This window comes from Ceratotherium simum, chromosome 11, assembly GCF_057802395.1.
Source record: "Ceratotherium simum simum isolate JZ-2026a chromosome 11, ASM5780239v1, whole genome shotgun sequence".
Taxonomy (NCBI): domain Eukaryota; kingdom Metazoa; phylum Chordata; class Mammalia; order Perissodactyla; family Rhinocerotidae; genus Ceratotherium; species Ceratotherium simum.
In genome coordinates this window covers 20,513,611-20,539,516 of record NC_141910.1, presented here as the reverse complement: position 1 = coordinate 20,539,516, position 25,906 = coordinate 20,513,611, and the positions used below count along the sequence as shown (strand labels likewise).

Sequence of the window (25,906 nt, the reverse complement as noted above, 5' to 3'; positions counted from 1 at the left end):
GGCGTTCCGGGCTCGGGCGGGAGGGCCGCGCTCTCCACCTGAGACCCCCGCGTCGGGGTGGCCGCATGGGGCTGTTGGTGTTACGGGCGCCGCTGCAGGCCGGGTTGGGGCGTGCGAAGCATTCGAGGTGCGGTAAGTAGTGGCCGGCGCGCAGGCGCGGTGTCGGGGGTCCGCGGCGCTGGGGGCTGCGGCCGGACAGCCCGCGTACCCCCCGGCCCGGCCCCCTTTGCCCTGCGGTCTCTCAAGGTACGTGAGGCCCAGCCGGGCCGCCGGGCCTCGCGTCCCCCGCCGGGAAGGGCACAAAGGCTTCCTGGAGGCGGGGGCGCCTCGTGCCTTCGCCTCCATTTTGCAGGCGGAACGGCGGGTGCGGGTCGCGACCGCGGAGTCGGGGCGGGGGCGCGGGTGGAAAAGCCTGAGCGCGGCGAGGCCGGCGGAGGGGGCGCGCGTGTCCACATCCTCCCGGGCGGGCAGCTGCTGGCTGCTCGGCCTCGGCCGCGGGGAGCTCACTTTCTCTCTCGGCCTCGCCCCGGGCGCGCCCTGTTTACCCTGCGCCGTCGCCGAGGCCCGGGTGCCCCCGGGAGTGAGGGGCTCGCGCTGCTCCCGATCCGGGCCACCGCAGAGACCCTCTCTCACCAGCTCAGGGTCGTTCCCGCTGGAAAGATGGAGACGAAGGATGTCTTCTTGTCGCCTTGAATGCAGCAATCCCAGCTGCCGAGGGGAAAAAGCAAGAGGTCTCACTTTTTTGCCTAGAAGGGCCACCCTAGGGCCACCCTTTCCAACTGTCATCACTAGAACAGTCCTCAGCAGCCCAGGGCACATGGCCAAAACCTACTTCAGTCCCTTTATAATTATTAGGTTGGGTTCGATGTATTGTTTGTAATAAAAATGAGCGGAAACCTGACAGTGCCAGAGTAAATTGGACCTCACTGGGAATTCATTGGGGGTGGAGGGAGGCGGGCACGAAGATAGGTAGCATCCATAAAGATCCTAACGGTTCCTTGATCTAGGGTATGAAGAATGTTGTTAAAATGCATTACAAAGTGTGTTGGGTCAAGAAGTCAAGGGTCTAGGGCTTGGTTAAACGAGGTTGAGGTCACCACTTCTCATCCTCGTTCCCTCCACCCTCTAGGTCAGTCAATTCTGGGCCACTCAGTACAGAACAGAGCAAAGAACTCAGTTTCACCTCTTCTGGAAAGCTTTTTAAAACTCGCCTCACACCCCAGTAATAATCACTCCCCCCTTTGGGCTACCTTCCAGTGCTCTGTTTTTATACATCACACTGTATTGTGGTTTCCCCAGCCCCTGGCACAATGCTTGGAACATAGAAGGCACTCAGTGATTGAAGGAAGCCAAAAGAAAACAAAAAATCAGCCATGTAGCCAAAAGTTGACCAAAACCCACAAAACTTTAATTCCTTTAACTTGTTGGGCCAGTTATTCTTACAGGTTAGGGAGACAGTTGAGCTCTGGCTCTCTTTTTTTTTTTTTTAAAAGATTTTACTTATTTATTTTTTCCCCCCAAAGCCCCAGTAGATAGTTGTGTGTCACAGCTGCACATCCTTCTAGTTGCTGTATGTGGGACGCGGCCTCAGCATGGCCGGAGAAGCAGCGCGTCGGTGCGAGCCCGGGATCCGAACCCGGGTCGCCAGCAGTGGAGCGCACGCACTTAACCACCAAGCCACGGGGCCGGCCCGAGCTCTGGCTCTCTTAAGTCCAATCAGACTTTAGCTCTGCCGTGTTACTAACTCTGGACAAGTTATTTAACTTCTCTCTGCCTCAGTTTCCTCATCTGTAAAATAGGAGTTATAATAGTACCTGCCCCATGGGTTCTGAGGATTAAATAAAATATTGACATAAAGTGCTTAGCATAGTTCCTGGCACAAAGAAAATGTGCAGTAGCTGTAGGATAAAAATAGAGACTTGAACAGATTCACTAATACTAAATATCTGTATAGTGCTTGGCCCTTCAGGATCTGTCTGCCTTTGGTCCTTATCTGTTGCTTGATTTTAAAAAATCCTTTAAACCTTTCCAGATTTTTCTCCCCACAGTAAAAATATTCTGTAGACAATTAACTGTTTACACATGTAGGGTCTTATCACCCACTAGAGATTGGTGAAGTACAAAAAGCAATTTGGCCAAGTATTACAGTAGTCTTTGATCCACTCTTAATGTGGTCTGTTACTCAGACTGGTCATATGAGAGCAGAGGAGTAAAACAGATGGGGCCTGATGTGGCTAACAGAGAATCTTGAGGAGGGTTGGTTCAGCCGGAGGGAGGTAGAGCTTGTGGAGGTGGGCTTGGGGTGGCTTCTCTCCTTATAACTTAAGTCTGTTCTCATGAAGAAACTGTGTCTTGTCTTTAAAGTTGTTCACAAACATTGTGAAAAGTGGAAGAAGTTTCCTTTTGGCTCTAGATCTGTTTGCCAGACCTAGAGGTGGCAGATACAGTCCCTAGGGGATGTTGCCTCACTTCCAGGTTTTCCTGGACCACTTTCTGGTTGCCGGAAACAGGCTAAGTTGTACGTTTCCTTCCAGCTGTAGGTGCCCTTGGTGTGTCAGTTTCTCTTAAATTATTTGGAGTCTCCAAAAGAAAGACCATTCCTCTTCTCACTTGTAACTGTCATAGGAGAATTCTGGTCTCTGGTCCTGCTTTTAGTGTAGCCACAATGAGTCTTGACTCCTTTTTAGGGAATTCTGTTATTTCTGGGGACTCCTTTCCAGCTGTGACATTCTGTAATTAGCCATTAAAAACCTGATACAAGCTACGAGTTTTTGCTAGTATCCTGTTGGAAAGTCCTTAAGTTCCAGGACCATAAATTTCCTTCTTGTGTGTGCCTTGCATAAGAGAGGCACTCAATGAACGGTTGTAAAGCCATGAAAGTTGTTCCTTTTCAACGTGCTAAAACAGGCTTGCTAACCTGGTGTTCTGAAACATTATTGTGCTTACCAGTCGCCTGAAGATCTTGCTAAAATGCAGATTCTGATTCCAAGGCTTTGAGTGGGGTCTGAGAATCTGCATTCCCAACAGGCTCTGAGGTGTAGATGCTGCTGGTCCATGGACCACACTTTGAGTAGAAAAGTACTAATATAAGTATCTGCATTTGCTTCTTTAGAAGTACTGGTAAACAGGTTTTGTTTTCTTATGGTATTGGGGTGAAGTTTTGGATTTAGGAGCTTTTTTCCTATTTATTCTGTATCTGACAGTTCCTCTATTTCATTCCAAAAAGTGACTTGAGGAGTCTTTCCAAGATACTTTTAGTGTAACAAGATTTTATATAAAGATAATTGAGGCAGAAAGGGTAAAAGAAAAGTAAGAGGAAGACAAGGGTAAGATGAGTATAGAAGGTAAGTGCCCTTCTGTCCTATACATTTTAATGGGGTGGGACTGTAGATTTGGCCCTGAGTGTCCTAGTAGCCAAAGCAAAGAGGAAAACTTTTTATCAGTTTTGCCTGTACCTATAAAGTACAAACAAACTGGCTGCTCAAACAGCTGTTTCTGTTACTGGGACCAGAGCATTCTTCTCCCACGGGTTCTCCAGAGAAGATGGTTTGATGTGGTGAGTGACATTCTTAATAGCATCTCTTGAGAAAATCAGTAAGATTCTTAGCAGTCTTCATACATGTAGCCTGACAGGCTCACAGAAAACTGTCAATACAACAAAAGCAGTGGCCTGTGGAACTGCGACCATGTGGTCCAGGGCCAGCTTCCTTGGTCACTAGGAACGATTTTTGTTGCAGGAAAGCTGTTTTGCTGCCTGGCTCTTTGGTGGGAACAGAGGGTACAGCTGAGGGGTGTGTTCAGTCCTCAGCATCCTCGTACACTGAGCTTTGTTGGGTGGGGACAATCTGCTGACTGCTGAGGCCAGAGAGCTCGGGGTTGAGGGGAGGGTGGGTGGAAGCTCAGTCAGGCTCCTTGTAGATGAGGCAGTTGCACCTCCTTAAAGGCCATCTAAAGGCCTCTCACGACACGTTCGATTGGCCTTGCTGTGAGGCTGTCTGGTCCCAGTCAGTCAGCCAACTGGTGAGTGCCCGAGTGAGAAAGCGAGGGGAGAGCAGCCTGGTGACAGCCTTCCCGCCACACTGATCCAGAGGGATCCCGTGGCTCCTCCTAGGGCCCTGGAGGGCTCTTGCTTTCACTCAGGAATAGATAGGGAAGCAGCCCAGGGGGAAAAGGCAAGGAGCTGCAGGCGCCTGATGATCCTGAGCATGGCATCGGCACATTGCCACACTATGGGAGACGTGTCTACTCCTCCTTGGCTTTGAACCTGTTCTTCCTTTTCACTTTGCTTTGCTGTTACCTACAAAGGAGGGGGACTCTGCACTCAGGGTGATCTGCCCCACAGCACAGACAGGGCCGCTGTGGAGGACTACAGGGCTTCAGAGCTTCCACAGCCAGGGAAGGAGCAGGTGGAACGGCGGTGGCTCTTGGCCATTGGCCTCGCAGTCTCAAACCTCCAGCCACAGCGCTCCTGGCACCCAGTCCACTCTGTGGCAGGTCTCAGCCTCTTGTGACTGCCCCTTTTGTTGGCCTCTCCCATGTATGTCCTTACCCCCTTTCATGCTGCCTCCCATGCCTGGATTGCCTTCTGCCTTTAAGCTCCTTTCTCCTGTCAATCTAGTTCCCCGAGAAGCCTTCCAGCAACCTGACAGTGCTGGGTCCTACTCATCCCCGTCCCCCTTTTCCTTGTGGGCAGTTTCCCGTTCTTAGAGAAAGAGCGGCACTGAGCCTCTTTGTCTGGTTCTCTGGCTGGATTTTGCCACTGTGAGTGCATGGCATACATCTGTGGCGTCCTGCCAAAACAACAAGGAGTTTCAAGGCTCTAGCCCCTGAACTGGTGGGGCTTGCTCTCTCAAGCAACACCTGGTATCTGTGGCTGGTACAGGTGGCTGGCTGTGTGCTTAGGAACAGAGCTTGCCGGGCAAAATTGGTATAAATCAGATTGTTTCAAAGGGAGCTCATGATTTAAAGACTCCTGGAGAAAGTCCTTTTTTGATCAGAGAAGGATTGCTCCCTCGTTGATCATTCATATATTTGAACGTTTTGGTTAAGACAGGAACATCACCTCCCCCCCGCCCTGCCCCCCCGCCAGTTCCCAGTCCTCCTTTCTACATCCTGGACAGGAGGGAGTGGAGGAAGCCCTGGCAGCTGACAGGACTGCACGAGGGTGGTGCGGCAGATACCAGGAAGGGTCAGATGTCCAGGCTTACAGAGTTAGTGTTACCACATATGTGATGTGTGAGCATATTTTTACTGTAGGGCAAGAGTAAGCCAAGTGTACATCACTCCTAATTATATCTGGTAGGTCGTTCGCCTCTGCAGGTCCTGGGAACTAATGGAGAATTTTAATAGGAAAGTCCACGTGGTCCCTCAAACATCCTGAAGCTTACGTGGGTTGTGTCTTGGTTTGGCCAAGAACAGGGCGGATCTGGTGTGTACAGACATTCTCAGATGGAAGGTTGAATACATTGTTCATTGTCTTTGCTGTGAGGCCTTCCATCACTCAGCCCAACCTCCTGGGTGCTCCCCTGTTAGGGAGAAGGCTGAATGAGGCCTCTGCCCCCCATGGAGCTGCTCGCCCCCAGGAACACTGTACAATGTGTGATCGGAGAGCAGAGAGGCCCCCACATAGAGTACTAGGTTGTTTGAAGCGACTGACCTGGGAGACACTGTTGGTCCAGCACAGCAAGTCATTTTTATCGGTCTGAGCAGTCTCTCTGGTGCTTTCAAAAGGAGTAAGCTGTCTCCCATTGGAAGGGTCCAAGCAGAATCCCCCACCTCCACCCTCAACCCCAGAGAGTCAGAAGGAATGATATGTAAAATCTAGAATCTATGGAAATGAGGGCTGGACCTTCATGCAGTGTGACAGATGCCCACCTGGCAAATGCAGACAGGGCTGAGCCCTAAAAGTCCAAAACTTGTGCATTTGCTGGGCCGATGTTTTCTTCGACATGACTAATGTTTTAAAAATGGTTTGCTTCCAACAGTTATTACTCCAAGGAGTTTTCCCTGGTTATCTCTATCCCAGTTGGTTTCTCCCTTTCTTTGTAACGTCTTATATACAATTTGGAATGAACTCTCATGGATCTCGTTTTAGTCTTTCACATGGATCTGTCTCAGTTCTCACAATAAACTTGTGTAGCAGAGGGGAAAAAAGCATGATTTGTCAGGCAGATTAATAAGTAAGATTATGAAGGGACTGCTTATCCAGACTCAGAAAATAACCACCTATAATCTGTCTTTTCAGAAGTACCATTTCCTTGAAAATCATTGCACTTCAGACCTTCTTACCTGTTGCTGAAGGGCCTCTGGTGACACTGTTAACCTAGTTCCGGTTTGTGTATATATTTGAAAGTTACCTAGAGGTGTCTCCTGAACAGCTTATAATTCTAGCTCACCAGTCTCCCCTGCCCCTGGATAAATGGATAACTTCTTGTTTGACTAATGAGGTCCAGACAAGACAAATCAAAAATACATCCTGAAAACAAAGACAGAGCTCATTTGTTTGCACCCCTCTCTTGCCCCAGCATCGTCTGATTCCAGCTCTGTGTTGCAAGACCACACCCTTTAGTGGAGGGGAGGTAGGGAGATAAAAGGGGGATTAGCCGCCCGTCACAGCCCGACTCTGGCCATTTGAGAGAGTTTCTAGGAATGGAGCAAGAAGTAGAAATTGAGGGGCTGGGGGCTAGGTTCAGCCTTCACCCTAATTTTTCCAGCTCATGGGCTCAGCTTATTCCCATAGTTGTGAAAACACAGTTTGCCTGTAATCATCTTCGTGTGCAGTTTCTTAAATAGCCACAAGGTGAGGATGTGGCTCCATGAAAATCTCTGGCTCAGCAGGACATGGTCACTCATCTTTCTGTCCCTCCAGCCGTCTCTTCCCTCTCCTACTGTGTGTGCCTGTCTGTTTTGTAACTTGTTCCCTGGTTGGTTCGTAAAGAGCTTGGCTTCTGGAGTTACACAGTTTTGGATTTGAATCTCTCTGAGCCATGGTGTTCCCCTCTGTGAAATGAGGATGAGAAGCTGGCACTCGCGTGCCACTGGTGGGAGTGTAAACTGATGCCGCCTGTAGAGGGCCACTGCAGCCTCTGCCAAAAGCCCACGTGCGAGTACCCTTCATCTGTGCTAGCACATGCAGATGATGTGTACATGGTTATTCCTTGCAACAGTGTTTGTAACAGCAAAAGATTGAACGTAGCCCACATATCCACTAGTGAGGGACTGGTGAAGTAAACTAGAGTGATCCTTACAGTGGGGTACAGTACCAGGCAGTAATAAAAAAAGAAAGAGGAAGCTCTCTGTATTACTAAGGAAAGATCTCCGAGATATTTTGCTTAAAAAAAGAAGAAAGAAAGAAAAGTGAGGTTCTGAGCAGTGTCCTGTACAGTTTGCTACTTTTATGTAAAAAGAGAGGGAAGGATGAACTAGATCTTTGTGTTTGTCTGCATATGCATCAGGAGATGAGAGGACACACAAAATTCATGAGACTGTTCACCTGGTTTTATGGGAATGTCTAGTAGTGAATATTTTGCTTGGTTATATGGAAAAATTGGCTGCTTTTTCTCCCTCTGTGGGACTCCTTTTTTGCTCATAAGGTGAGTCGTTACACTGATTCTGTCACGCACACACTCCGTCCCATGACACTGATGGCACTAGCTGACTCTCGGTGCACACTCCACAGGCACTGTTATGCCCTGCATGCAGTAGCTCGTTTAGTGAGGAACGGGGACAAGGGCGGAGGCAGGCTTATGTCTGCAGTGCATTTTATATTTGGACCCTATATTACCTGTCCCCCCAATTTTTTTTTCTGATCAGTTCCTGCTCCCATTTAGTGGTTGTGAGAAGTAAATGAGAGTACATGTGAAGTGTGTGCTCTTCTCTGGGGTTGCCTCTGAATTGGTTTGGAGCCTCGCGAGGCAGGGCAGGACCCTCTCGTGTTCAGGTAAGGGCGGTCTCAGGGTACGTGCTGTCCCCACCCAGCTGTGTTTCCCAGTGTGTGAACCAAGCAGGATGAGCCCGCATCCACGGTCTCCTCCACCTTTTCAGGCTTCCCTGCTGCCACTAGCACCTCCTGTTGTCATTGCTCCACCTCCCGGTCTCTGAGGAAACAGGCTATTTCTGTCCAGCTTTTCACTTTGAGGTTGGCCTGGTGCACTCCAGGCGGGTGCCGAAATCCTGGGCACCCGCTCCTTGTCCCCCTCTTCCAGATCCTCCTGGAGATCTCTTTCTGCTGGCTTCCCGCCCCAGCCCCACCACAGCAGTGCTCCCAGCAGCAGCCCTTGCGTGCACACTTAGACTGAGGGGGTCTCCCTGTGTTGTCCCTGAAGCTCTTACTGGAACAGTCCTATTTTCAGCTCCAGCTTCCAAATTGTTCCTTCTTCCTTCCTTGAGTGCTCACTCTGGTTCTCCCTCACCTGCCAGCTGCTGCCTGGTATGCTGTGTGCTCTCGCTCTCTCCCATGCTTTGTGACCGTTATCATTACTCCCCACCTGGATTTCCATGGATTCCCTCAGTTACCAAGTTAATTATAACCCAGGCTAGTGGGAGGAAAGTCGCTGCTCTCTCTGGTCGCTGGCCATCCTTGGAATGAGAAGTCCCCACCTGCTCCACAGCCTGGAGTGTGATTTCTGTGCTTTGAGAGGGTCCTGCCTTCTCCACCAGGCAGAGCAGGCATTGTGGGAGCATCCTGGGCTCAGCCAAGGCCTGGGCATGCCCTGACTTGCCATTTTCTAGAGCAGAGCAGTCAGAGCCAGGCCAGAGCACCTGCTGATGAGGGCGTTGCGACAACAGAACTGCTGCAGGGCTGGCACGGGAGGGCCCCGTGCCAGGCCCCTTACTCATTGGGGCTGAGCCAAAGGGACAGGGACAAAAAGGTGACTTTAGGCAGGACCAAGCCTTAACTTGGATTTGGACCTGCATTGATCCTCCTGGGCACATGCTGCTGGGGCTGGTACTGGCCACATAAAAGCAGAGGACAAAATGGTGTGGTCCTGCGTCCCTTTTGGAAGAGTCTGGGGCTAAGGAAAAGCTGGACCTCTGTTCTTCTCTGAGGAAGGAGCCATGTTTGTTCTTTTTTTTCTTTGCCCCCAAAAATGTTTGTCTTAATCATTAAAAAGCAAGGTTTCCTGGACACAGATGCGGAGATTTATCTTTTTTCTTTTTCTTTCTCTCTCCCATTTTGTAGGGAGCTGAAGGCTTCAGGGGAACCCTGACCTAGGGACATCTCAATGGCCCTGGGAGAAGAAAAGGCAGAGGTGGAGGCATCCGAGGACACAAAGGCCCCGTCCTGTGGGAGGTGGAGCTGCAGGGAGCAGGAGGTGGGCACCCCAAGGCCCGTGAGCGGGGAGCAGCCGCCACGCCTGGAAGCTGAGGGAGGGCCCGCTTCCCCTGTGTGGCAGGTGGAGGGGCTGCCTGTCCCTGCCTGCTGCGGCGGGGCTAGCCCTGGCCCCTCTGGAGCCTGCCAGCCGCAGGCCAACGATGCCAGCAGGGAGCCCGGTGGATCTCAGCCTGCTCTCAGTTGCCTGCGTCCTCCTGCCAGCGTGGGGACTGGAGAGCTTTTGCCCTCTGTGGGAAGCCAGGTAGGTACTAAGGCAAATGGGACTATAGATTTACCTAATGCTGTCCTTTTGGAGTATGTTCCAGCATTTTCTCGCCCTCTTACATGCTTTCCCAGCCCTTGTACAAGGTGGGGAATTGGGGGAGCTTGGGTGTGATGATCTGTTTTACAGGTTCACCTGGAGAGCTGGGCCTTGGGGCCAGCAGGAGGCCCTGTCCTCAGCAGCTCCTGTTCCTCAAGAGTGTGACTGGTGACCTTTTGAGGACTAGGGATGCTACGGCCAAGACCTACTGCCCAAAGGGCTAGGCTGGAGGAGCTCTGACGGGGGGAGTCACATCCTATTTCTGACATGGTGATCTCAAGGCTCCAGGGGGCCCTGAGGAGACTTGGAGAAGTAGGGTCCAGGGCTGTTTGCTGTTGAGGGCTCTGAGACTGTATCCTTTTGTGACCCAGGGAACCTAGTGGATGGGGAAGTAGGGTCCAGGGCTGTTTGCTGTTGAGGGCTCTGAGACTGTATCCCTTTGTGACCCAGGGAACCTAGTGGATCCGTGGAGCCCCTGTGGTGGGCAGCACTGTCCCTGGGCAGGGAGAATTTCTTGGGCCTCCATGACTGCAGGGCAGCCTCGCTTGGTGGGAGTCACATGGAGCAGGGAGTCCTGCTGGGTTCTCTGACCTCGGGGCAATCACCAAATCTAAGGTGACTGAATGACCTGTCCCTCCCAGCTCTGACATCCTATTATGCTCTGCTTGCCAAGGCCTTTCATGGGAATGGCTTTGATCTCTTTGGTGTCATTGTGGCCTTGGCTGCTGCATGCTGCCCCTATGGAGCCCCATCCTGTGAGGAGGCTCTGAGCAAGATTGTCTGGGAGAAAACAGAAGCTGGGCCCACCTGCCTGGGAGCCAGGGGCAGTGGGAGGCTTAAGGGACCTGTGAGTCAGAGATTCAGTGAGGCAGGAAGCAAGTAAGCAGGCACAGAAGTGGGCTGTTTCATGAGTCTGAGGCTGGTGCATATTATTGTAAGGCCGGTTGTTTGTTGAGCTCTCACCCTGTGCTTTTCACACATGAGCTCATTTAATCCTCAGGTCCTGAGGAGGTGGTACTATTACTATCCCCATTTTACAGGTGAGGAAGTCAGGCTCCAAGTCACATATCTGGAAGGCAGCAGTTAGGGGTTGGCGTCAGCTCTGTCTGGTTCCAAAGCCCTTACCCTTAACCATGGTGCTATCCTGCCTCCCTGGGGGGCAAGTTCTTTGTGGAGCAGATTAAAGATTCAAAGTGAAAAGGCTGAGGTGAATGACTCATTTTGCCAGTGTGCAGTTCCCACTGGCATGTGAGCTGAGCCAGGTGGGCCCTGGTGGGTCGCCTGCCTGCTGGGTTTGGATGTGTCTCCTGTCAGTGACAGAATGATTGAGGTTTCGTCTGCCCAGGGCACACTTCTCGAAGTTGAGGCAGTGTCTTCCAGCTTCACATGACAGAGCTGTCTGAGCTCTGCTAGCTCACAAGCTGGGTGTCTGTGGAGGAAGAACTTTTGAAAGGACTGAGTGGGGGATCAGTTGGGGAAGACAGTCTGCTTCCCAGAGCAGGCTGGTCTCAGTGCTGGCCACTGGCAGCACTCTGATTCTTGCATCAGGTAGCAGACTCTTCATCTCAAGACCTTTCCTGAATATCTGGGCCCCCCAGAGAAAACTCTCGAGTTGTCATCTAAGAAACAAATTTGGTTTGCTTATTTTCCCCCGAGTGCTTTTTCTTCTTCCCTCTTATCATTGCAGATGGAGGAGACCAGGCTTTCTGCCTCAGAGGAGCTACCTCAGACTCTCAGCGTTCCCAGAGCCACAGCTCTTCGCTCAGGACATGATGCTGATACTGAAGATGACCCGTCCCCACTTGAGTCGCCTCGGGTACTGGACCTCAGCCAACAACCTCACATCTCAGGTTTCCCTTTCTCGTCAAGGTGGAGGTCCGTGGTGAGCCCAGGTGCCACTGCTCAGTTTTCCAGCTGCAGCGGCTCTGCCTCATCCCCCGGCAGCAGTCTCCAGGGTCACCGAGATAAGGCAGAGCCTCAAAGTTGCTCCCTTGCCAAGGTCTCCTCCTCCCTGGAGCTGGTCGTCCCCCAGCCAGCCCCCTCTGTGGTGGGGCCAGGGCCTCGGCTCCAGTGGTCATCACAGCCTGTGTCCTCTGGGGGTGATGCTTCTGGGCCGGGCAGGAGGCGCCTCTCCTTCCAGGCAGAGTACTGGGCCTGCGTGCTGCCAGATTCCCTGCCCCCTTCCCCTGACCGCCACTCTCCCCTCTGGAACCCGAATAAAGAGTACGAAGACCTGCTGGACTATACTTACCCACTGAGGCCCAGGCCTCAGCTCCCAAAGCGCCTTGACAGCCACATGCTGGCTGACCCTGTCCTGCAGGACTCAGGTGTAGACCTGGATAGCTTCTCTGTCTCCCCAGCAAGCACCCTGAAGTCACCCACTAATATCTCCCACAATTGCCCTCCAGCAGAGGCCACTGCCCTGCCATTCTCTGGGCCCAGAGAGCCAAGCCTTAAGCGGTGGCCCTCTGGAATACCCCCGAAGCAGGGCAGTGTGGGGTTGGCGTCGTGTAGCCTGCTCGCATCTACCCCCAGAGCCCCAGGCAGTAGGGACACTCCTTGGGAGAGCAGAGAGCCAGCCCTGAGGGGCATGAGGGACTGGCTGCCTGTGGGCAAGCACCTTGAGGTGGACTCTCCCCAGCTAAAGACATGGGATGGAGGGTGGCCTTCACCTAGGCCAGGAATAGAGAAGGGGGCCAGCCAGAGTATCCGGCGCCCTGCCTGCATGGAGTCTGGATGGAAATCAGAGGAGGAGGTGGAAAGCGACGACGAGTATCTTGCCCTGCCCACTCGGCTGACGCAGGTTTCTAGCTTGGTTTCATATTTAGGTTCTATTCCTACTGTAGTGACCCTGCCCACCGGGGCTCCCAAAGGGCAGAGCTCTCTGGACATGTCGGACAGTGATGAGCCAGCTTCCCTCCCATCGGACTCCAGCCAAAGCCAGCTTCCCTCTGGGGCTGCCCTCAGAGGGTCCGGGGACCCTGAGAGCCAGAACCACTGTTTGCTGCGCTCCTTCGTCTATGCAAGGGCCTCTGCAGGAGCAGGCGGTCTGGGGAGCAGCCAGGACCTGGGGGTCTCCTCTGGACCTCTGAGAACACGTTCCTCCTTGCCAGCTATGTTGGACCGGCGGGCGTTCTCCAACGCAGATGCTGAAGGGCAGCTTCCCAGGCGAGGAGGAGAGCAGGGAAAAGAACCGCTCGTGCAGTGTGTGAAGGTAAACTCAACGTTTAAGAGGCTTCGCGTAGAGGTGTCTTGTTTCCTCTTCCCTCAGTTCACTAACATCATCATAAAACTTAGTAACACTGAGTACTTTTTATCTGGCAGGCACTGTACTGTACCTTATCCTATTTAATCCTCACAACTCCACCTGGTTAGGACTATTGTTCTCATTTCACAGTTGGAGAAAAATGCAGGGAGAGGTGAGGTTACCTGCACACTCACGATTAGCAAAGGCTGGAGTCTGAGCTCTTCACCCCTATCCCAGGCAGCTTCCCAAGGCCCTTGACCTTGAGGGTTGAGAGGTACTCTGCACAAAAAGGGCTTGAGCTGAGATGCCCTCAGGAAACACTGGGCTAAACAAAAGTGAGTGCTTTCTTGACTGCAGAACTTCTCAGAGCTTCATTCTGATGAAGTGGGGTAACTGCAGAGTTAGGGGCATTAGATGTACCATTTCCTAGACTTCTTAGCCACGGAACCGTCTGTTGCAGACCACCTACGAATATCTGGAGATATAATGAACACTCCGTGGAATAGTGTTGTCAGCTTCAGGCAGATCTGAATTGAATCACGGCACTGCTGTCTTGAATTTTGGCTCAGTCTCTGAAAATGTGGAGCCTTGCCTCTTTGGGATCTGTGGGTGAAATGAAATCATTCATGTCAAGGGCTTTGCGCAGTCCCTGACACAGGAGGTTCAGGAACATGGCTCTGCACACCCTCGGAGAGTCCCACGGGGTGCCTGCATCCATGTAGCAGGCCGTGTACCCATGAGCCGACACTCCAGATGTTGCCTAGCACTGGAGGAGGGCTTTCACCTGTCCCGCGGATTATTTTATTTGTCCTGTGAAGCAGCTAGGACAAATGTTAGCATGTGCCCTCTTTTCTGATAAAAGATTGAGATACCCGGAGGTAAAGTGCTTGGCTCACAGACTCCCCAGGGTGAGCGGCTGGCAGGAGTCTAGTGGCCCGGCTCCCTGGGCAGTGTGGGAGTGGAAGAGGGACAAGCAGTTTTAATTCAGCTGTTTTTGGCTGTAGGTTCTGGTTAGTCACAATCATAGTCATTTATTTTATGTTCACATTTTCCCCAGAAACAGTTCGATAGTTAGCAGAGGTGCTGACCTGAGAACTGGTTTCCATGGCAGGCATACACCTTCTGGGCTATTCCCCATCCTTGCTGTCACCTTAGCTGCTCTGGTCCCACGTGCAGGGCTGGCTTTTCTCAGCCTGTCACTTTTGGTGTCACATCAGGCTGAGGGGAGACAGAACCAAGGTGGGGCTCTTCACATTGCCTTGGCAGAAGTCTGGAGTCACGGGGTGGGGACAGGGAAGGCAGGAGAGAGAAGAGGAATGCCTCAAGTGAGGGGAGCTCTGGAAAGCTGCACAGGCTGTTTCCAGGAATCCCCTGGATACTTGTAGCCTTCTGAAAATGTAAACAGCAGTGCAGTCAGTAACCCCACGTGTTCTGTTATTTGTCTGCACAGACATTCTGCTGTCAGCTAGAAGAGCTGATCCGCTGGCTGTATAATGTAGCAGATGTTACCGACCACTTGACTCCACCCAAGTCCAGTCTTACAGGTCTCAGGTCGTCTCTGCAGCTTTACCGGGTAATGTGTGGTCCTGGCTTCTGGCTGTTCACTCATGAGAGTGGTGGCTAAATTACTTGATTACAAAGTAAACTCTCAAATAACGGATGCTTGCTATGTTGTGGCTCAATTGACCGTTTTACCTGAAATCTAATCAGAGCTCCCTTTTCAAATTTTTAACGCTGAAAAATTGTAAAATGTATGTTATTTCCCAGGCCAAATAGAGTTTGGAGAATATACATTATATTTATCCTCAATCAAAAGCACTTAAGAGTGATTTGCAGTGTAATTTTCCAAGTGTCTCAGGGATTGATAAGCATAGAGCTATTACAGAGTCACTATCACATATGTCTGGTTAAGTAAAATTATAGATTCAGATTTCTCAGTTGCACTGGCCACATTGAACATTCCAAGTGTTCAGTCACCACATTTGTCTAGTGGCTGCCATGTTGAACAGTGCAGATATAGAACATTTCCATCATCACAGAAAGTCCTGTTGGACAGCACAGACTGGTATATAAGGATTTGAGCTGAAATTATACTAACTCCAGAATATACACAGCGCATTTTGATAATATTTAAACAAAAATACAAGTTGATTAGCTTCTCACCATGTTTTGTTTTTTGGGGTTTTTGCCTCTTTTCCATTAAGGTTTTGTTACTTAAAAAATCTCTTTAATTTTGGGTTCCGGTTAACTTGACTTTAGAGCAGGTGTATTTAGGGTGACAGTTTGCCTGCTTTTCTGGCATAATTATCATTAGGTCCCCCTTCATTCTCAGAAATGTTCTGAATTGGATAAGAAGTTGTACAGGTTGCCCAAAGTATAACATTAACCCTTACTGAACTACCTGCTGACTTCTAGCATGTGTGGTTGGCCAAGCCTTTCTAACCTCTTCTGAAGGAGCAGAGGAGATATTTGTGGTCTGAGCCCAATACTGGTCTAGAAAGTGTTTTCTGGGACAGTTCTTTGAGTTTCTACCACCGTTTGTAACCTGACTGTGTGCCCTCAGCAGAAGAGGGTGTGATTTACACATGCCTGAGTCAGGGCCTCACAACCCAGGGTGACCACGAGAGAGAGGGACTTTGTTTTCCACCGTGGAGCCAACTAAAATTTAGGGGAGGGGCCTGGCCTGAGTGTGTCAGCTGCCCTGCCCTAGTGGGAATGCTGTTTCCTGCTGTGTGGAGAGGGATTGCCATGAGTTCCTTGCCTCAAGTGCACTTGAGGAAGGGGAGCAAGGCTGAGTGTGAGGTCTCTGTGTGCAGCCCCCGAGTGTGTGCACATAGCCGTGCAGGACCCACCCCCAGGAGGCCCAGGGGAAGTACCATTGCAGGGGAGGGAATTGCCATCCTTAGACTTACCTGGGTGGCCTTTCCAGGGTGCCTCAGCCCCACCCCCATCAGAGCAGGTATTAAGTAGAACAACTCCATCCCCTCCATTTTGTCCTTCATTCTGTCCTTCTTTGCTTCAACTTGCAGGCTAGCCAGAAGCAACCATCTTGCTTTGTGGGTAGAGTTGAGATCTAAGCTAGGAGTTACCCCTGCGGGTCAGTGAAGCCCAGCCCTCTTGTGTCACCCACACAACTGTGTCACCCACACAACTGTGTCACAAAGTAGGACCACACCGTCAACCCCTTCCCCACACAGAATGGTGCATGGCTCATGCATATACCTTGACCCCTGCTTAGATATCTAATGTAAGCAAGTGTGTGTGTGTATTCACATATTTTAACCTTGACTCTTGTCTCATACTCATACTTTGTCTTAATGACACAGTGGGTTTGTGGCAGCATATAAACTACAGAGATTACTAAAGAATAAAATAATAGACATAGGTATTAGGGCAAAGGAAGACTGAAGACAGGAACATAGTAAATCCAAGAGTAAAATTCTAACTTCAAAACGTGAACCACCAAGTTCTGCATCCTGTACTGAAGGTAGTTATGGATTTGATTTTACATTTCTTAGCAGCTAAAGCAACATCAAAAATAGTCAGCTTGGTACCCACGAGGGGAAAACAAATCAGCTGCTTAGGAGACTCACAGTTTCCCTGCTGCCTTCTTGAGGCCTGTCCGCATAGAGCAGGACACTGAGGGAGCACTTGATGGAGGCAGCGGCTCCCTGTGGTCAAGTTCACAGCATCTCCTTTGTGGCTCTTACCAGGTCCATTAGACTAGAAGACCGTGTTTTGAGAATCCCATAGCCCTGTGAGTTTGAAGAGAACCCAGTGAGGTGTGGCACAAGAAGGAAACCCTGACTCCAAGCTGTTCATGAGCCAGGCTCTGCCAGGGAAAAGAAAACTCTTTTGTCAGGGGCCGGCCCCGTGGCTTAGCGGTTAAGTGCGTGCGCTCCATTGCTGGCGGCCCGGGTTCGGATCCCGGGTGCGCACAGACGCACCACTTCTCTGGCCACGCTGAGGCTGTGTCCCACATACAGCAACTAGAAGGTTGTGCAGCTATGACATACAACTATCTACTGGGGCTTTGGGGGGAAAAAAATAAATAAATAAAATCTTTAAAAAAAAAAAAGAAAACTCTTTTGTCAGATGGTACAGAAAAAAAGATTGACTCTGTATTTACCTGGGGCTCAAAGAAGGTGAAGTTAAACTACTGCACTGTTTACTTGGGGAATTCTGAAGACTGGGTGGGCTTATCTTCCACATTAGAGGGCCATCAGGCTACCCTGCAAGGGATCATTTTGAATAACTTTTACAAAACAATAGTAAAGCTTTTTGCTTTTTTTTTTTTTTCTGACCCGCTTTAAGCAATTTAAGAAAGATATAGATGAACACCAGTCCCTGACGGAGAGTGTCTTACAGAAAGGAGAGATTCTTCTTCAGTGCCTGCTGGATAATACTCCAGGTAAGATGCTTGGGGTTTTGATTTAGCCAGCACTTAATCCCTCTCGGCAGCAGGTCCAGTGACCCATACATCACAATCAGGAGCCCCTCCCACACGCACCCATTGCCTTAGATTCCCCCGACTGTCTGCCAGCCCCTTACTGTCGTTACTGCCCCCACAACCATGCAGTGAGTCCATTGCAGTCATAAAGGTAAGCCGAGTGGAAGTTAGGCGTCGAGCCTGCGAGAACAACACTTATGCTTCTGCTTTTCTTTTTTCCCAGTGGTGTCCTGGGTGGGAATGCTGGTTTTAATCCAGATGTCCTTGGTTTTCGACTAGGGTGTTCACAGTGGGGAGCCCTCAACAGTTCCCCCCACTTTCCCAGTGCAGGCTGAACCGCTCATTGGTTCTCTCCTTTGGGGAAGGATTGTTTCAGGATTGGAGAGCAGGAGGTCTGTTCTAAGGGAATAGCCTGAAGGAAGACGTGAACTGGTGAGCGGGGCCAGGTGGATGGTGGTGCTCAAACTAGGCTCAAGCCTTTTTTGCAGGGCGGGTTCCCAATTTAGGAAAATGTAAAAATCACAGACTTCAAGAGTACGTCTAAGCATGCAGGGTGCAAGGATTTACAGTTGGCGTTGTCCTTCCTGGGGGCGGATACGATGGGGAGGATGAGCTAGGAGAATGCTAGGTTGAAGCAGTGAACTGATGGACCCCCAAAATCAGCCCCTCATTTTTCCTCCAAGACTGAACAACCAAGTGCTAAAAGAGCCCATCTATATTATGCCTCAGCTCTGGAGTGAAGTGGGGTTTGCACTGGAAGCAAACAGCATAAGCAAAGCTGGGCAGGACCCCTGGGCTTGAAAGGCAGTGAGGTTGCACTTTCCTGACCAGAAGTGGTGGGGCGGGTGCTTGTTAGGGAGGTGGTACAGAACCGAGTTTCTCACCGTCGGTACTGTCGACATTTTGGGCTGCGTGATTCTTTGTTGTGAGGAGCTGTCCCGTGCATTGCGGGATGGTCAGTAGCATCCCTGGCCACTACCTGTTAGATGCCAGTAGCACCTCCTCCCCAGTTGTGACGACCCAAAATATCTCCAGATGTTGCCAAATGTCCCCTGGGGAAGAAAAATCACCAGGGTTGAGAACTGTGAATGGGCACAGGGGTTTCAGTGGGACAGGGAGCCTCTAAAGGGTTTTCAGCAGGGAAGCGATTGATTATCCAGTGTGAATTACGCGAGCTGTCTGCAATCCTCTGCCTTTGGGAGGCCTTTGTTTTGACTCTTCTGGTGTTCTCTTGCACTAGGGTTTTTGTTTTTTATTGGGGCAGAAATTCAATATATATGCCAAGCTGCTTTAATTACACCAGCATTTTACTGAACACCGTGTGCCAGACACTGAGCTGAAGCAGTCAACATATCAACTTTTTTTCATTTACTCACAGCCCTGTGAGATGGATACTGTTATTACTCTCACCTCTCAGAGTTGTGGATCTGCCTTGGGCCACACAAGGAGTGGCAGCCTGGCTTGAGCCCCTGGACACTGGCTCCCGTGCTCCCATCAGTATCTGGGGGTGCAGGAGCCTGAGCAGGAAGGGAAAGAGCTCAGTACCAGGAACCTCTTCCTGGAGGCCACGTCTAACAGTGGGGCTCTTAAACGCTACAGGTTCTTTGACCATCATTTGAAAGTCAATTCAGTAATACTTCTCTCAGTGCTTAATCTGTAATAACTTCCCACTTTGCCCTTCTCTTAAAAGGAGCCTAGAGGTATTTTACTGCCAAAATAAGCAGCTCTTGGGTTTTCAGATATGTATCTAGGCTCTTTCAGACTGACAATCTGCCCCGCCCCAGTTTCCCTGACATTCACAGGGTCTCTCCAGTTAGGTGCATGACTGTTCTCCTCTCTCCAGGGCACCCTGTCAGAGTCAGTAGAGCCCAAGCACAAACACTCCCATCCAGCTTCTTCAGAGCCTGCTTTCTTCCTCTGCGACAAATATAACCTTAGGGATGGGAAGCCAAATTAATCCCCCCTCTAAAATGTCCCTATCTCAGCCTCCTGCCAAAGGCCTCCCCACAGAAATCTGGCAGGTTTTCACTACATTTTGAGCCAGTTACTTCAGTGAACAAGTTGACAATCCTGTCTTACACCCGAACTCCTTATACTGGATCAAATAACTGGAACCTATTGACATTAAGCTGAACTAGGCCCCTGTATGCATGTATTCAATTACATGCATTAAAGATAAAAGTCTCGGGGCCGGCCCAGTGACATAGCGGTTAAGTTCACGCCCTCTGCTTAGGCACCCCGGGGTTCGCAGGTTCGAATCCCCGGCATGGACCGACGCACTGCTTGTCAAGCCATGCTGTGGGGGCGTCCCATATAAAATAGAGGAAGATGGGCCATGGATGTTAGCCCAGGGCCAATCTTTCTCAGCAAACCAAAAAGGAGGATTGGCATTGAATGTTAGCTCAAGGCTAATCTTCCTCGCAAAAAAAAAAATAACTAAAAGTCTCAGTGGGGAAGACTATTTCATTCCCCTTCCCAGCTTTCCTCTTACTTGGCCCCAACCAAATAGTCTAACATTGTAAAATAAAGTTCAGTAAAATAAAGGTCCCTTGAATTCCACTGACAACACACAGAAGGATGAGCAAAGGTCTGGTGAACGTGGAGGGGAGAACCCAGCCCAGTTGCCCTTACAGGCGAGCTGTACTACACCCTCGCTGCATTCCTCTGCCAGCCTTGACAGCTCTCATGAGTTGTCAGGGTGGCACTTTGCCCTGATGATGCTACACTGATATGGCTTCCCTAGGGGCTGATCTCAACACAGGCAGCCTGTGTTCCTTCTCCTTCCGCCCATCTGTCAGCATCCTCTGCAGATATGCAGCTTCCCCTTTCCTTTCCGCTGCTGGCAGATGTTGCAGCTGTAGCAGGAAACTAGGGAGAGTGTTAACACAGCTGATAAAGGCACAGGAAGCTAAAGCAGCCTTTGTGTTTAACAAAGGAAAATAGTTTTTAAGAGAAAAACACAAGCCTGCTGTGTGGATGCACTCTGAACCTAGCCCATCCCTTCCTCAAATGAACCACTGGCCTCACTAACCATCTTGTCTAAGCCTGCTTTCAGATAATTTTCTTTTGAACTTTGTTCATTTAGGACTCACAAAAAAGGGTTCACAAGCATTCCCAAATACATTACCAGACTGCCCATTTACATGCTGACACTCTCCCAGCCAAGTGAAGCTGATAGGACCTGGTAGCAGGACCCAGTGTCCTAAGTCCTAATCTTGGCATACTATTTTGTTCCATTTAAGCCTTCTGCCCCACAGGATCTGGGTGTGCCCTGTGTCTTATCTCTAAAAGTCAGATAATACCAGTCACCAGAGAACCATGTTTGTGTCCCCTTTTGTGAATTATGTAGTCATGTGCCACATAATGATGTTTGGGTCAATGACGAACTGCATATACGACAGAGATCCATAAGACTGGTACCATATGGCCTGGGTGTCTAGTAGGCTATACCTTCTAGGTTTGTGTAAGTACACTCGATGATGTTCGCGTAACGAAATCGCCTAACGATGCTATTCCTGTCATTAAGCAATGCATGACTGTAATTCCAAAGTGGAGCCAATGAAATTCTTCTCTCAGCTTCAATCAGAAGTTAACAACATAGATCCTCCAGTGCAACAGCAGTCCTTGGAGAGTCACTGTTAAAAAAGAGTGGACATTCTGAAACTATTGCCATGTTCCTGGTTTCTGTAAAATGCTACACCCTTGTATGTTCTTTTGAAAATACACTTGGCATGGTTTTTTTGGCCTAATTGCTTTGAACCTCATTTGTTAGTGTTAAAGGATGTCCTCAGGAGGATCTCGAAGCAGCCCAGTGAGCTAGAGAGCCACGCAGATCACCTGTATGACACTATCTTGGCCTCTCTGGACATGCTGGCTGGCTGTACCCTCATCCCTGACAACACGCCAATGGCACACAGGAGCACCGATGTGAAGGGGATTAGCCTGGTAAGGAAAGCAACCCAAGAAAAGAAAATCTGTCTTCAGACCCCAGTGCCAGATTAGGGTACAGAGCTCCTGCTCTAACAGTTGGCTGTTTCTTGGAAGCCTGTTGAGCTAAACAAATGAGATGCTGGGGGAAGCCCCTGATACTGAAAAGGGAGTTGCTACCATTACCCGGAAGAAGGTTGGGGGTCTTTCTGTGGTGATGAAGGCTCACCTGGGTCCTTTCCATTACTCAGTTTCACCCCCCTGCTACCTGCTGAGGACTAGGGTGCCCCGTGCTTCCATTTCTATGACAGTCCCTTCACCACCACTCCAGCCACCCAAGGACAACAGCAACAAAACTTATCTATAGCTACTTTTTTATTTCTGCACATGTGCGTTTCTCCTGTATAGCGCTGTCCTGTTGCCCCTGTTCTGCAGGCTCTTCTCGCCCAACTCATTTGGTACTCCATCTCCAAGCAACTCCTGACAGCACCAAGTGCCTAGAGACCCAGAGTTACTGATAACTCCCTGTACCTCCCTTTCCCACAAAGGGCCTCAGCAAATTTCTCATACCACTCCCTTCCAAAAAGGGCTGGGGGATAGATGGGGGTAACATGCCTTGGAAACTTAACAGTACAACTTTCTTTTGTTCTCTGGGAAAGTCAAATGGGGAATGATAGGAGAGAGGGGCTAAGAGAGCAGAGGGGATTGGTGCCCACTGTGGGGTTGCCACTGCCCAACGTTCTTTATGATTCCACAACTGGACCATACTTTCTCTGAAACTTCCTCTCCTACAATCAGAATATGGTGCTTAACACATAGATTTTCTAGGCGAGAAGTCACTATAGATAAAAGAAAGTGAAGGATAAAGTCCAGGTGTGTCAAGAGCAGGGAGTCCCTGTGTTTTCATCAAAGCAATTTGAGCAACAGTCATTTTAGTTCTAAAATGAATGGAAGTTGTCATTTCTTCCTCTGCAGCATTCTGCCTGTAACAAATGCTTCTCTTTCTCTTTTAGGCATCTTCTCAGGCAGAGATGTAATCTGTCAGCCAAAATCTGGCTGGTGGGAAACTTTCAGGAAGTCCTTGTAAGAGCCATTTAACACTGAAATCAAGGGGGAAACTTAACTAATGTACTAGCTTTAAAATGCCTTTCTCTTCCCTGAAGTAAGGGCCATTGAGTTACTATTTTTATTTAAAATGAATCCTTCCAAACTACCCTTCTCCTTTTGGTGCTTCTTTACAAAGAGCATGTGGCTTTGCATTTTTTGATAAAATAATGCTAATAAGGCTTACAGGTTTTTCCTCCCCCCACCCCATTCTAGTTAAAAAGAGCTCCTAAACTAGTCCACCTACTGAGATCATTAAGAAGGCTGGTATGAGAAAGAAGGTACCAAATACTTGGTATTCTCAGGCATACAAGAGGACCCAAGAAACTGAAAAAAGTGAATGATCAGCCAGGAACTTGGGTCTTTTCATAAAATGAAGCTTATGTTTATAAATCCCTCTTTGAAGATTTTAGAGACTTTAACTCTCCAAATTAATAGAAAATTCTAAACAAACAGAACCTCTACAAATTATTTTGGGCTGTTAGGACACTTTTTGTCATCTTCAGGACTTAGGGCTCCATCTGCCTGCGTAACTAATATCTTACAGGAAAATGTGTCAGGGACTTAGGAACTACCGTTGAGCTTCAGCAGGGCTATGGGCTAATCACCCACCTTAAGGGTACCTCTGGGAGGACGCATCCTCCTACTCTCCCTTGGAATAGTCGTCCAGGATCACGGAAGGGCATGGATAGGATCACACAGCCTGATTACCTACAGAAACTAAGGCTGTCAATAATAAAGGAAAAAAGAGAATTCTCTGTTGCTTAGGAGGTGACATTTAAGTATCTTGACGGAAAAAAAGAATCTATGCATCAACCATTTGAAGCATGAATTTTATAGCTTTTTAAAGCAAAATGATCAGCTATTGCTAGTAACCATAGATTCTGCAAAAACAAAAAAGCACTTAAAAAAAAGTTATACTGGGCCATGAACAAACATGGAAGGAGGAAAGCACATTTTTTTCCATCTATTTTTGGTATTACAATGGGCTAAGACGTAAGGGAATGGTTCTTCACACTTAAGTATGTGTGAGATAAGCCCTTGCAGATCTTCTTCCAGCTCCTTCCAAATTCTCATTTGAGGAGGGTGCTTAAGAAAGGAAGATTTTTTAGGTTTATAAAGAAATGAATAAGTCATTTTGAACCCAAGGAGAGTGACTTTGGAACAATTATTCTCAATAAGCAGACTTCTGATATCCCTTCAGAACAAAACCTTTTAATACAAAATTACCTCCTTTAAAAGAAGTTTAGGACTTGAATTTTGGGGGCTGAGCCACATAATCTTAACACCATCTCGTCCACCTCTATATTAAATATCAAAAATGACTTTTCTGCTTTAAAATTTCTCAGACTTTATGGTCACTGGAAAATAAGCTGTTAAATTCTAATATTTAAAGATTAACTATGAAGGAAAACTATATAAAATTCAATAGTAGCTATATAAAATGCAGAATTTTAAGCACCTGCTGCTACTATGGTATGATTTACCATAAGGGCATGATCCGAATTAAACTGTATTATGATTCTGCCATCTCCATATTAATCTTGGTTCCATACATAGTGAGATTTAAAAAGACAAAACAAAATACCTCCCTAGCAAATAACTGTATTTGTTAAATAGTCTTAAAAGCCTATAATTAGTTAAAAAGGCAGATATGTCTGATGGCCTCTGTTCTTAAATTGATATATTTCACTTTCTCTTTAATGTGGTTGTAAATTGGTACATGCCTTTCCACTGAGTATTTTTCAGGATAGCCCTTAGGAGTTAAACCCATTTATTTACTAGTATTTGATAGGCATGAAAATAAGTCTATTAGTTGGCCAAAAAATTCAAGACGACAACCCTATAGAAACAAATGGCCAACATTATAGCAGTTAAATGTTGAATATGCTATTCTTTTCCCATTCAACCTAATTATAATCAGCTTCAACTGACAGGAATTTTCACAGAATATTTTATTTCACAGTACCCTGTCTCCCATCACTTTACCTAGAAATGATCTAAGATATTTTTGTTCATCTCCTTTGAAGTAAGGTGTGACTGAAGCATGCTTACTCTGGACCTCGCCGTGAATGCCACTGAAGAGCATCAACACAACTGTTAATTATATCTTTAGCAGTGCTTTAAAAAGTTTAAGACCTCCTTTAAAACTCAAGATGAAATTGTTTCAGCCTAGGAAGATGCTGCCAGCAGCATTTCCAGGAGGAAACATGGCTGGGTTCGATTGAGGTAGCCTGGCTGAGGCTGACCAGTGTGCTGTGGTACACATTAGCCTTAAGGACAACTGTGGCTTCCAGTGACATAACAGTGGTTATGAACTACCAAGTTTACCTGTTGTAAAATTTCCTAGTAGTTCCTTTAAATTAGTAGAACTTAAGTCCAGAGGGAAGTGGCAATACTAAGAGCTGGACTGGCAGTTGCAAGACCTGGGTTCTTGTTGCAGCTCCATGGCTAAGCTCATCTGCAAACAGGAGACAGTGTCAATACAGGGCTGTTTTGAAGCTTAAATGGGAACATAAAGAAGGGCTGCTGTAGAATATGCTTCAAGGCAATATGGATGCTAAAGGAAATTTCAGTCCAAGGTCAAAAACAGAAGTTACTGCTCAGACCAGAATAGCTATCATTCTGCAAGGATTTCCCAGAGACTGTGACTGCTTAGGTTTACAACACTCTTCACTTCATGTAAGCTAATTCATGGCAGCCACTTACATTTAAAATACAATAAGCAGTAATTCCCTTTAAGTGAACAGATTATTAAAGCCCATAGTAGCTTGAAATGTTTGTACTTGAAAATGGGGGTAGAAGTGGGAATATGTTATTTACAAAACTGCATTTATTGGCATAGTCATAAAAGCAAATAGTGAAGCATGCTGAAACAGCCTGTGGTAAGCCCCAGTCTTGACTGCCGTGGGGGAAAGAACACTAGAATTTTCAAAACTAAATAAGTATGTAAATATGCTTACATCTTAAATTCATGTAACATTTTTTGCTAACTCACCAAGAATAAGCTGATGGTTTGAGCTTGCTGTATAAATCTGAAGTGCACAGCATCACACTAACATTTGTGTCATTTATTTAATTTAGAAAATAGTTTCTGAATTCCTTCCCCCTTTATGCTGTATTGATGAGGCAAAATACAAACCTTTTGAAGCATTAAAAAAAAAAGATCTTCACCCAAATAACTATGGGTAACTTGAGGAATTTTTCAGTTGTCTTATGTGAGGATGAATAGATCCAATAAGCACATCTTTAATACAAAGTAAACTATGATTTTATTGTGAAATTCTCAGATGGAAAATTAAATTGAATATTCTGTCCATTTCATTTTACAATAATCTTACCACTTATTTTTGTACCATGTATTTCAATTGCCTGTTTAGTGAAAATAAAGAAACCTATAATTTTTGGCTTGTTTTTAGTTTAGATTTTATCATTGAATTAAAGACTCCACCATAAAATGTGTTGCCAACAGCCACATCCCAAGTTCCTAAATAAAGAAATGTTTGGGCTGCTACTTCAACCCCAAGGAAACAATCTTTGACT

General features: G+C 48.2%; 1 protein-coding gene across 3 annotated transcripts; it reads left to right on the top strand.

The window, feature by feature from the left end:
* On the top strand, positions 1-25,781 carry CEP68 (centrosomal protein 68). Of its 3 annotated transcripts, XM_014791464.2 has the most exons (8): positions 1-132; positions 9,182-9,575; positions 11,323-12,849; positions 14,333-14,455; positions 17,197-17,293; positions 21,105-21,277; positions 22,273-22,342; positions 24,394-25,781. In XM_014791464.2, the coding sequence occupies exons 2-7, from the start codon at positions 9,225-9,227 to the stop codon at positions 22,294-22,296; spliced, it is 2,295 nt and encodes a 764-aa protein (XP_014646950.1). In that variant the 5' UTR covers positions 1-132; positions 9,182-9,224; the 3' UTR covers positions 22,297-22,342; positions 24,394-25,781. The 3 variants fall into 3 exon arrangements, with proteins under 3 accessions (XP_014646950.1, XP_087292779.1, XP_087292780.1); XM_087436653.1 differs by having other exon boundaries at positions 22,273-25,781; XM_087436654.1 differs by lacking the exons at positions 21,105-21,277; positions 22,273-22,342; positions 24,394-25,781 and adding an exon at positions 20,859-21,081.
* Positions 25,782-25,906: the final 125 nt, after the last annotated feature.